Source organism: Gouania willdenowi, chromosome 9 (genome assembly GCF_900634775.1).
Source record: "Gouania willdenowi chromosome 9, fGouWil2.1, whole genome shotgun sequence".
Classification (NCBI taxonomy): Eukaryota; Metazoa; Chordata; class Actinopteri; order Blenniiformes; family Gobiesocidae; genus Gouania; species Gouania willdenowi.
Genome location: NC_041052.1, coordinates 20132665 through 20145309, shown reverse-complemented (window position 1 = coordinate 20145309; position 12645 = coordinate 20132665). Strand labels below are relative to the sequence as shown.

Here is a 12645-nt window from a genome sequence, read left to right as displayed (position 1 = left end):
TGGTCACACTAAGGTCAGTGCTGAATTCATCACGTGTTATTTTTTTTTTTATTATTCTGGGGCCATTGATGAAAACTGACAACTCACACCTGAGTGCAGGGAGCCGCTATTAGCACTGAGCTCATTAAAGCTCTGCATTGTGATTGTTTCTGTTTGCGTGTGCATGTGCCAGCTCTCTATGTGGCTGTGTACACAATATACGATACATGTGTGTTTGTATGTGAACACAGTGCAATACGCTCATTTATAGACAACTGCCTTAGATGTTCTATTGCTCACTGTAACCTTTCCTTCATCCCTAATTACTGTCTCCCAGAAGTAGAGAGAGGACAAAGAGAGATGAGAGGGAAAAGGAGGGAAAGAGATTTATGCATTATGATGGCAAAGGAGGACAGACACTAATGGCTCTTAACAGGCCTGAGGTGACCAAAAGATGGGTGGATGGGGCAAAGAGGACATGGTGACCTCCACTGAAGTAGTGCCACTTCAACACCCAGCCTCACGTGTGGTACTGCACGACAAACACCTACAGCTCTCCCACACACTCTGTTGAGCAGCCTGGTCAGTGGGACACAGGCCTGCACTGAAGTGTCAGAGAAACTTTTGACCCACAGCCAGTGGTGGACTGGGACCATGTAGAAACCTTTATAAAGTCAGTGATGCTCAACGTGTGGCTCTTTGTCTCAATTTGAATTATTATTCCCCCAGAAAACCTTAAAAAGAGGAAACTTTTTAACCCTTTTTTTTTTTCCTTTGGCCATTTTGTAACATCTGTCGTCCAATTTTTGCCCCTTTTCAAAAACTTTTGACACTTTTTTCAGACTTTAGCTACCTTTTGCCAATAAATATCTATTTTCCCCATTTTTTGCAAGTTGTTTTTGACAATTTTACTTCAAATAAGCTAACGTTTCCATATAAGTTCCACTTGTTTCCTTTTTCCCTACATTTTGCCTCTTTTTGTTCCATGTTTGCCCCTTTTCACTATTGTTTGCCACATTTTTCCCATTCAAGCTACGCTTTGCTATTACACACCACCTGGTTCCTTTTTATTTGCTCATTTTTTGGCCACTCTTAACTGTTTTTAGCCCATTTTAATCAATTTACAGTCTCTCTTTCTTGCCACACTTTTACCAATTTTGGACTTCTTTTTGGCTACCTGTTACCATGTCTGCCACCACCCGCTCATCAAAAATGTAGCGGACCGGACCGGCCCACTTTGGGGCGATGGCCAGTCCACCCCTGCCCACACCAAACTACAATCCAATCATGATGAACAGAGGTGAGGACGAGAGGAAGTCACTGTTTATTTTGAGCATCGGTTCCAACTTCCTCTGCCTTAAAGGGCAGCGTGTGTGCATGTGTGTGTAGTGTGTGCCTAGCAGTGATGAAATGTGACATGCTGCAAAGATGACAGCGAGTCACAGGCCTGTGTTGCGGCTGAATCGTTTGCGTGTTTATGTGTCTGCGGAGTGTGACAGCAACGGAAGGAAAACGTCACCGTGACAAGACGTCAGTCATAGGCAGAACGCTGGTTTGTCTTATGAAAGCCAACCCTGTTCTTCCATTTTTCTCCCTTTTCTTTCTCCTTCTGTTCATTCTAATTTTTTCCATCTCTTTCTTATCCCCGTCAGCCCACCTGCGTGCTGATGGGGGTTTGGTGAAACGTGAATGTGGAGGCTGGGGGTTGATCTTGGCGTCCTTTCATCTCTCTGTCTCTCCACCTGTCTGTCCAGTCTATCTATGGCAGTCTATCGTTCTGATGAGGATTTGAATCTTCATGGAGGATGGGTGGGCTTTCTCTTCCAATCATGGATTGAGGCTGAACTCTAACTGTTCCCTCTGGGAGCCTGTGTGGTGGGAGGAAGGGATGAAGAGTGCTGGAACTGTTGGGGGTGAAAAAATGGATGCATCCATACATTAAAGAAGTAATTATTAATATTTCTCTCTGCATCCTATTTTTATTTTATTTTCAATTTAACTTCTAAAGCATATAAACAAGAGCACCCAGGGTGCACAAGTGCCAAATATCCTCTTTGCCCAATATTGGCAGTTATCTGGATCAGTGATCTTGATCATGGTACTATGATCATTCACACTTTAAAGGCTTGGATGAAATTTCTATCCTACAATACAGTGGGTCCCCATTTTTTGGAAAAAATGGCGATAAAATGCGCAATCCGGATTCGATCTGGATGAAACTCCACGAGGTATTTGAGAAACCAACCTGACATAACTGAGTCAAATTTCATGAAGATTGGTCAGTTACAAACTGAGATATACATTTTTCCAATTTCGCCAATGATGGAAAAATAGGGATTTTTCAATATTTGAAACTGTTCCACAATCAGCGTATTTATCTGGATCCCCTCCAAAACACAATGGGCTCTTCCTTGGCCTTACGTCTATTTTTGGTTAAAATTTTGTAGAAATCTGATAAGTACATTTGACGTAACCCTGCTATCAGACAAACAAACAAATAAATAAAAACCTGTGAAAAGCAAAAGTCAAGTTTAATCTTCACCATTGTTATTCATTTGAAATAGGAGCATTATGTTTTAAATCAGGTAGTAAAAGATTGACAGGTCAAACAATTCTTTCACCCAGACTTCACTAGTTGGATTAAATTAAAAACACACACACACACACACACACACACACACACACACACACACACACACACACACACACACACACAGACACACACACAGCCTTGTCCTAATCAGCACTTCCTGCCTAATTTTCCACCGAGTGTCTCTCTTCTTCGCGTCTCCCTTGTACTCACAACAAGCAGCTGTATCTTCAGAGAAATCAAGCCTTAATAGAGAGTTGTACCCTCTCCTTATTTTTCCTGCATGTTTCTCCTCAAAACACTCCCCGTTTCTTCTCATCATTCTTTCACACTCACTCTGTGCCTATCATCTCTTTTAGAGAGTATTTGGACAATGATATCGCTGGAAACAGGCAGTCTGACTGAGTTGGTGATAATGAATTAAGTCTGTACCCTGGCCATACTCTGAAATTTGAATTATAATTACTCCTGTGGGGGTGGAAGAGGGTATTGCCAAGGAGTGGGAAATAAATTGAAGCAAATTGCATTTCTACTTTGCTTTTAAGACGCATCGACATGCGTTTTGATTTGCAGGACTTTTTCATGGTGTGTGTGTGTGTGTGTGTGTGCGTGTGTGCGTGTGTGTGTGTGCTCATTCCTCATGGTCATACTGTTGATATTTACAGAATCCTTTCGATTAGTTTTATGAGTGAGTTTTCCATACTTCTGCTGTATACCTTCTCCCTGTATTTTAACCACAAGGATTTATATGATCCCTGTTTGTGATTCTGTAACAGCTAAACATAACATTGTTTACGTACAGTATATGAGTCTATGACAAGACAAAGTTTATATTGTTTTATAATTATTTTATTTTATTTTCCATTTATATTGCCGTCATTCAACTTTTTATTACAAAAAGCAATGCATTCATTCCTCTTTCCCCAAATTCAAGAGCAACTAATGATTTCTCATTTTACAGATGTACAGAAACGACTGATAACTGGAAAACACACATCATAAACGTAGCCTTTTTTTTTTTTTTTACACCTTTGAACATTCAACACCTTTTTTCACCCATACGGTCAAATTGCTTATTTTACTCCTGCAGTTAGTGGAAAAAGGCAGCAACATCATACATTGTACAGTCAATTCCTTCCTATTACAAATGATGTACAGAGTATGTATGGGTCAATATATTGTATTTGGTAACAGCTTGAGAAAAGAAAAACAATGCTGTTTTAATCTGGATTATAGTAAAGACCATGTTTTACTTGGTGTTGACATCCTTTAAGATCTAACAAAATAATATTGTTTTAATTCTTGATCTGATGCTACAAACTTGATTTTTCATCTGCATGAAATTGTGTTTTGGCCTCATCACTTTTTATCTTGAATTACTTGAACGGTTATTCCCCGAAAAGCGCTCCAGTTAATGGCAGCCATTTGTCCAATGCTAGACTCAGCAATAAATGCCAGCGCTACATTTAAAAATAAAGATCAGTAAAGGACATTTTCTACCCTTTTCTCATTTAATGAAATGTCAGGCAATCGACGTGCCTTTTGCTTCAGTGCTAATTTGCTGCCCTCGCCGCCCTTTAACCTCTGTCCCCGTGACGTTTCAGAACCTCTGGAGGTCGCTGCACAACTTAAAGGATGTCGGTGTGGTGCAGGTTAAAGTCATCCGCGCTGAAGGACTAATGGCAGCAGATGTCACAGGTAAGAACATGTGCGATGCTATGAGTTCTTCTGGTTAACAGAGTTAAACAGCTTGTTGCTAAGCAACAAGGAAAGCCCACATTTATAACAGACATTTAGGACATTTTGGTTTAACAGTTTGTCATTACATTCAGTCAAACACAAAAATATGATTTTACCTTTATCAGGGATGGTCAACTTTATCATAGTGGGGGGTCACAAAACTGTCATTATATCTGGGCCACATTATCAACATTCATGTCAGCATTAACATGATGTTTTGTCAATTTTTATCCATTTTGTGTGTTATGTCATTTTTTGCATATTGTTGTTGATTTAAGCATTTTTCACTGAATTTTGGGGTCTTTTTCTGTATTTTTGTTTTTTTCCTGTATAATCCTGTTATTTTGTATAACTTTGTTAACAGTGTGTGTGTCTTTGGAGCTTTTCTGTAACGTATTGTTGTTTTGTGTGTTTTTGTAGTCATTTTTGTTTAAGTGGTTACTGTTATTTCTGGATTTTTTTTTGTGTACTTTGTGTATTTTGCTGCTGATTTGCGTGTTTTGGTAGTTATTTTCTGTATTATTGTGGGGTTCACAAGTCATTCCAACTTTTTGAATTACAATTTTGGTGGATTTGCTTTGGGGGCTTTGGGGGCCCATGTCTGACCTATATACAGTACTGTATATTCATATTGCCACATTTTATAAGGCAAATGCACATGACACCACTATTAGAGTAAAACATTTTAGCGTCTTCCAGCGCCAACATTTATTGAACTAATTTCGTGTTTTAATCTGTTACTTAATATTTGCATTTCAGACTTTAAACACCTCAGCAGCGAGTGGAGCTAAAACAGAAGCCACAGCTTTATTTTGACTCCTCGAGAGAAATTTAGAGTGTACTCTGTGCGGGTCCACTAAATTTTGTTTCTACATATTTAAAAAAGATGCTCGCTGCTCATTTGAATAATAGAGAGAAAGAGCACATTGGAAGCAACAAATCTCTCTCCACCCTCCTCCTGTGCTTTCTCTGCTTGCTCTCACTAAAACCTCCATTCTCCATTAATTCTTACTTTTAATTAGGTCTACAGTGGACAGGCCTAGTTTTTCACTCTCTATTATGTAGTGTGTGTGTGCGTGTGTGTGTGTGTGTGTGGGTGTGGGGAGTATTTCTGTATTTGAAACACCCACAGTCCCATTAGCAAACACAGAGTGGAGCTGGGTGATTAGCATCACTAGAATAAGTGACCGGATCAGTCGGAGTGCAGGGCTAATGGATCTATGGTTCTTATATTTAACGCTCATCAGAATTTCTGTGACTTAGCCGTATAGATCTAAGGACGTTTCATGCTCAAAACAAATCAAAAGAGTATAGAACAAACAAAGAATTGACTGCTAACTTTTTACCGTAACTGCAGCTGTGAAACTGTAAAATGTCTCATTTTGACATTTTGTCAATTATTTTCAATGGAATGGAAAAGTGCCAAAATGATGCATACCCTACTCAGCATATCTTATGGTGAAATCGTGTCCCGATAAAACTTTTTCACCGATATTCACTGATGCTGATATTTCAGCCTTGCGTATTGGCCGACACCACTATCAATATCTCAGAAGGTGTGAAAAAAACAGACATTTATTTATTAATCAATGGCTTACATACATTTAACCTTAAACGTAAAAATATTCTACTATTGAATGAAATAAATAGATAATAAAATAAATGACCCTGAAAAATCACCTCAATAAATCCAGTAAAAACAATATACAGTATATCATAGATATTAGATGCAGGCTGATACAATGCAATACTTGTTTTTTGCTGATTGCGACACCCTATCAAAAAAAAAGTGCTCCCAAATATTTACAGTGAGTTTTAAATAAAAAACAGGAGTTTAATTAATATAGATTTCTTAGAGTTCAATCAATTTGAGAAAAAAAAAAAACATCTGTATTGAGATCTTTATAGGAGTTTTAGTTCATAATTAAATTAATTTAAATGCACATTTAAGCATATAAACCAATGCTTTCCTGTTACGCTCTCAGGCAGTGTAACCCAGTCCACATGAGTGCAGGCAAAGTGGCTGTTTTTAGCTATAGGTTATACCTGTTGTGATAGTCTGATGCACTGTCAGTGTGTGTGTGTGTGTGTGTGTGTGTGTGTGTGTGTGTGTGTGTGTGTCACTGGCAGAAACAATAGCCCTGTAAGAGCTACATAAGAGCCCTCGCCACATGAACACCCTATTTTAACAACCTGGACCAAGAGAGGGTCAGGAACAAGGTGAGAGTGAAACCGAAGGACAGACAAACACACAGACCGAGACGGGAGGGAGATGGAGAGAAGGTCAGCCGGGGAGAGAGACAGAGTTCACCATCTCTCTTTCTCTCTCATTCACACTGCGCGTCTCCTCTTCTATCTGTGTTCCTCCGCCTTCCCCTGACCATCTCTCTCTCTCTCTCTCTCTCTCTAATTGGAGTGTTTTTGTGGAGTAGCAGCTTTCCAGCCCAAGTAGGATAACTGAAAATAGTCTCTAAAACCAACAATTCCTTTTGTCTGCCCACTCTTGTTGCTCTGAGTACTATACTGTTGGAGCATTGAATTAGTGCACGCACGCACACACACACACACCCACACACACACACACTTGGACTACCACTGCCTGTCAAAGGACGTGTGTGCCCGGTTTATTTAAACCAATCCTGAGAGTAAAAAGCAGCTTTCCTCTCAAAACTCTGTTATTGTGTACATAATCATCTTAAAGCAAAAATAAATGCCAAAAAAAGCATTGCGTGTGTGTGTGTGTGTGTGTGTGTGTGTGTGTGTGTGTGTGTGTCATCTCCAGCCTAGCACTCTGTGGCAATTACAGTATAGATCCTCGTTTCTCGGTGGTATTCATTCTCCACACTTATCTCAGAGTGCTCTGAAATTAATTTGAGCTGAGCCCTCTTCTGGCTGGAAATCCTCTGCCATTGCCACAGAGACGGGACCCGAGGGGGGGGAGGAGCTTCACTCGGACATTACCTGGACGATGGCTGAGTGGCGCTCAAGCCCGAGCGTGTAATTGGTTAAGACAGGCGCCTCTGGTGCTGGCAGGCAGTAAGGGGAAAGTTCAGCACCAATAACAACCGGCTCTCAGCGGCAACACCGCCTGCCATGTGATTAAAAAACCAAATATTAGAGAGGAAATGGGGAAGGAACGGCTCTGAGAAGAAATTATTTCCATCGCTTAATTTGTGTGATTGCATTTAAATTCAGTCAGATTGGATTTGTGTGGGACGGCACTCTTAGTTGATCAGGAGGCAGCATTAAATCTGTTACAGGTGAAAGTACTCAAGTTACTGTAATTGAGTTGCTTTTATGGCTACTTTTCCTTTTTTTGAGTATATTTCTAAATCACTCATTTTATTTGTACTTAAGTACATTTTAAATGACGTAAATTAATTCATTACATTTCTACACCCAAACCGTTACTGAGTAAATGATTATATCTTGTTTTAGAATGATCAACGGACACAGTGAAACTGCAAAAAATGAAATAGACAACAGACGACAATCACATCATAGCCGACCAATCAGATTAAATGTAGTAACAAAACAACATTGAATGCTGGTTATTTTCCCAGTTTTAGAGTTTATAAATGTAGCTACACTTAGAGCCTGGGGTTTTATTTATTTTGAATTGAATTAATTGGTGTTATTTTATTTAAAAAAAAAAAAAAGAATTGTACATTTTGACGAACCTTTTATTTTATACCTTTGTGGAAGATAAATTAGGTTCCAAATCCTTTTTTAAGTTCATACATGAGATGTTTTAATGAAGCTACTTTTTACTTGTACTTAAGTATTATTGTATGACTTACTTATACTTGTACTCAAGTACAATTTCAATCAAGTAACAGTACTTCTACTTGAGTAGGATACATTAGTACTCCTTACACATCAGCTTTCGTTTAGGGTTAAATTAAAAACAATCATCTTTTTTACAGAGATACACTGAGACGTGGTCTTATGAGACACACGTCTTTAGTTTATTTTTCAGCTGCCTTCTGTTGTAGAAATCCTACCTGTCAATATTCACTGGAAACAAAGGTATATCCCCCATGCTTTAGCATTAATCACAGTGACATTTGCTTTGCACACTCACTAAATGTCTCGCCCTTGTCACAACATTTGAACAAAATCACACCAATCAATGACACTTGCACATGCAGAGGGACGCACACACGCACACTCCAGAGGCTTTCAACTCTATTCTGACTTCATGGAGTAATGTTATGCAACGTTATCCCACTTCAGTACTTTTTATATCATTTTCCTGTAAATGTTCAAAAACGTCGTTTTAACTTTGTGACCCAGTCTTTTTTGAAGCTTCAGCTAAAACAAACAGCGCAACAAAGCACTTATTGGAACGCCGTCATTAATTAAGCTCAAGGATTAAAGGCAGAATTAAGGGTTTTGTTGTTGTTGTTGTTGTTGTTGGCTTACAAAGCTAGTCATATTCCCTGAAAGTACAAAGAATTGGTTGTGATCAGTTGGTAAAACAAAGGGAAATTATGTAGGACATTACTGATTCAAATATGAATGGTATGGGCTACACTCTCTGATTATTGATAACCCTCTGACTCTTTATCGCCAACATTTGCGTTTAACGCCAGATGTTTTAAAAGTTGTTTATAATATTACATTTTATGTTTTATATATAATTTTGTGGCTAAGTAAATTAGTGCCATTCTAAACTACATGAAATATAGTTTTCCTGCTGCTTGTAATGATTGAATTCATATCAAATCCAAACAAACCAAATAAATACATTTACATTTTACACGCTGCAGTTTAAAAGGCATTTTTCTTAATTTTGTTATCTATGGCATTAATATCATGTAGACTTGTTTTTCCACTAATAAATATACAAATACACTAATTTGTTATCATACTAAATGTATTATTATTATTATTATTATTATTATTATTATTATTATTATTATTATTATTATTATTATTAATAATGATATGACTTATATAATATAATACATTTTAGGTTGTTGGAGAATAGTGAAAATTGTGTGGACTGACGGGGGAAGGTTTGTGGAGTCATTAATTATGTATTTATTAAGTTAAGGTGCAGAAATATAAGAATGGTATTCTTACTGCTCATTTTGACTGTGATATTATTTGATATATTAATCTATGTTTGTTTGCACTTTCATGAAAGGAACAAATACATACATAAATAGATCAAAAATTAAAATAAATACATTTTAATTAATTCTGGTTACATTCAAATTAAATCATTGGCCAATATTTTTTAAGTATGATGTATTAAATAAGAATAATATTCCTTCCTATTTGAAAACTTAAGCAATATTGCATATGCATTTATGTATCCAAATGTTCTACATTTTTTTTCTGTGTTTTGCTTCCATAAATCCCTTTCTCTTCTGTATTATATCACAGCATAGCTGTGATCATCCCACAGCTCGTTCTTAAGCCCACATTCCAGGCTCAGTGCGTCTTTATTTCCTACTCTGAGGCTTTCTGACCCTCAGAGCTCCATCGACTGTTTTGACCGCTCTTCATCACCTCTCTCGCTCTCTTTTTCTCCCTCCCACTCCCTTCCTTGGATTGCCCAGGGCACGGTGGACCTGGAGCTTATCTCTTAGTTGTCGTTGTTTTTTGGGGTGTTGATGGACGTTGCCTGCAGCGGTGATGCAGGGCTTTGCATTTTAAATTAAAAACAATCACACTATTACAACCCTGATAAGCTGAGGACTTGCAACTGTCATGTGCTACAAGATGATGACGTTTATATATCTATACGTCTTAACGTGATGAAAAAGTAGAAATAGAATGAAGATGCAGGAAAAAGTTAATATTCTTGCATTGAGAGCTTACGCTAAATAAAAAAAAATACCATCTTTAATCTGACACTGTATTTTTATGCAGTTTATTCATCCTTTTTCAGTGAGAAGGTCATTGTCTGTGTGTTTATAGGTAAGAGTGATCCCTTCTGTGTGGTGGAGCTGAGTAACGATCGGCTGCAGACGCACACAGTCTACAAAAACCTCAATCCTGAATGGAACAAGGTCTTCACTTTGTGAGTGGTTTATACAACACACGCACACACACACACACACACACGATATATATATATATATATATATATATATATATATATATATATATATATATATATATATATATAAAAGGCATATAACAATTTTATTCAGTAAATATTAATAACAGTTAACAATTAGAAATCTTGATTATTTTTATTATTATTGTTATTGTTATTATTGCTATTGTTATTGTTATTGTTATTGTTATTCCTGTATTATTATTAGGAGTAATTTATGCTATTTTTGAACTTCATTGACACTTGTTTTTCTTGCGTTTGCATTATCTGGAAAAAAATTCAGGACAACAAAAATAAAATATTAAATGTTTTTACAAAATAAAAGAGTAAATAAACTTTTGCTGGAAATTGAATATTCATTTCATCCCATCCAATACTATAATATTCAACAGATCCAGTATGGGAACTCTTAAAGGTAGAAAATAATAAAAAAAATAAATTATTATTATTATTTCCCACTTGATGGTATTTGTACAACGCATTTACCCTGACGTTAGCTTTGTTTTGTCATAAATCCAATCCTCAGATTTTACCATATGAAGCACATGTTGGACTATGTTTTATTGTCACATATGATCCATGATTGATTGGTTCTGCTAAATTTCTAAACATTGTAAAAAATAAAACTTACTGTGTTTTTTAATTTATTGATGATATATTTGGTTTTGTGTTGTATTCTTAGATCAAGCTGAATAAGATCCAATGTCTCTAATGTTGTACGACTTTGCAGTCCTTATCTCATTGTTTATAGCGCTGTGCTCGTCTTTGTGTGTGGTCCAGCAACGTGAAGGACATCCACTCAGTACTCGAGGTCACTGTTTACGATGAGGACCGAGACAGAAGTGCAGACTTCCTGGGAAAAGTAGCCATTCCTTTACTAAACGTGAGTCAAAGGCAGATTTCAGCCTCTCTTTTTCTTTCTCTTGGGAATAATTGAGAGAACAGAACAGAGCAGAGAGAATAAAAACAGACGGAGGGAAGATATAAAAAGCAGAGGTTATTTTTGCAACTCCACTGATGACACTGTTATTATTTCACAAAGATAGGGAGATGACAGGAGCGGGAAAATAAAGATGAGAGGCAAAGGAAGAAAAGAAGAAGCTGAAAGCTGAGAAGAAAGGAAGTCAAGAGATGAGAGATGATTTGAAAATGACACTGATAGAGAGATGGAATGATGTGATTTAGAGAAGAATAAAGATGGAGGAGTGTCTCTTAGATATCGGAAAAAAAACACATAGATAGTCAGTGAAAACTTTATGGCTAATATATCCATGCTCTGCTGTACAGAGTGATTCCCCAGGATAGTTAATTTCTGTTTGACAGAGCTGAGCTGCAGTGGGTAATGAACAGGTACTTGTCAGAGTTGCCACAGTTGTTTTGGGTTCCCTGTCAGCGCCAACAGCTGGGGTTCAAAGGTGACCCGAGGAGCCGATTCAGTCGGGTATTGCCAGACAGACGCCTGTCATGTCCCTCTCCCACAGATCCAAAATGGAGAACGCAAAGCCTACGCCTTGAAAAGCAAGGAGCTGACAGGGCCAACAAAAGGGGTCATCTTTCTCGAAATAGACGTGATTTTTAATGCTGTAAGTCTTTCTTTTGCCTTTTTTTTGTACCTCCTCCCTGATTTCTGTTTTTTTTATGTTGTTGTTTTGTTCCCCCTTCCATGCACTGCCATTATCCTCCTTCTTACCCCCCACCCCACCCCACCCCACCTCCTCCCTCCTCCCTCCTCCCTATACACTGCTGTTGTCTTCATCGGGTTCCCCCCATTCCCTCCCCACTTTCTCCTGCCTTGCTTCCATCTTATCCCTCGTCCCTTGTCCATCGTCCCTCGTCCCCATTTTAGCTTTAATTATCAGAGACTCCCTCTCAGCTGCTTTTGTTCACCCATCCATTCACCACCGCTGTGTGTTCCCTATTGCGGCCGCCGTACTGCTCCCTCTCCTGCTGTCTAGTCTGTGACATGGGGCAAGCGCTACATATGAACTACCATGTTAGAAAAAAATCGTTGAAATAATCTAAACGCCGTCCAGCATAATTCATCTGTTTTCTTTCCTGTGTTTTTTTTTGTGTTTTTCTGTCTCACCATTTGTTGTTTACCCCTGCATCCAGGTGAAGGCCGGTCTCAGGACGTTAATTCCAATTGAACAAAAATACATCGAGGAAGAGCCCAGAGTGTCCAAACAGGTACATCAGCAGCCAACACGTATTTTCAGCCACTCTGCCTTGTTTTCCAAATCTCTCCTCGCCATGGTACACCCTG

The 12645-nt window shown here is 38.2% G+C and overlaps 1 protein-coding gene across 5 annotated transcripts in view; it reads left to right on the top strand.

The window, feature by feature from the left end:
* Positions 1 to 12645, top strand: part of mctp1a (multiple C2 domains, transmembrane 1a) — a 151877-nt gene that overhangs the window by 82294 nt on the left and 56938 nt on the right. For 4 of the 5 annotated variants that reach the window (XM_028457220.1, XM_028457221.1, XM_028457219.1 and 1 more), the window contains 5 exons: positions 4174 to 4267; positions 10241 to 10343; positions 11163 to 11265; positions 11864 to 11965; positions 12495 to 12569. In XM_028457220.1, the coding sequence (XP_028313021.1) occupies positions 4174 to 4267; positions 10241 to 10343; positions 11163 to 11265; positions 11864 to 11965; positions 12495 to 12569 (477 nt within the window). The remainder of the gene's footprint in view (positions 1 to 4173; positions 4268 to 10240; positions 10344 to 11162; positions 11266 to 11863; positions 11966 to 12494; positions 12570 to 12645) is intronic. The other variant, XM_028457222.1, reaches the window with a different exon arrangement.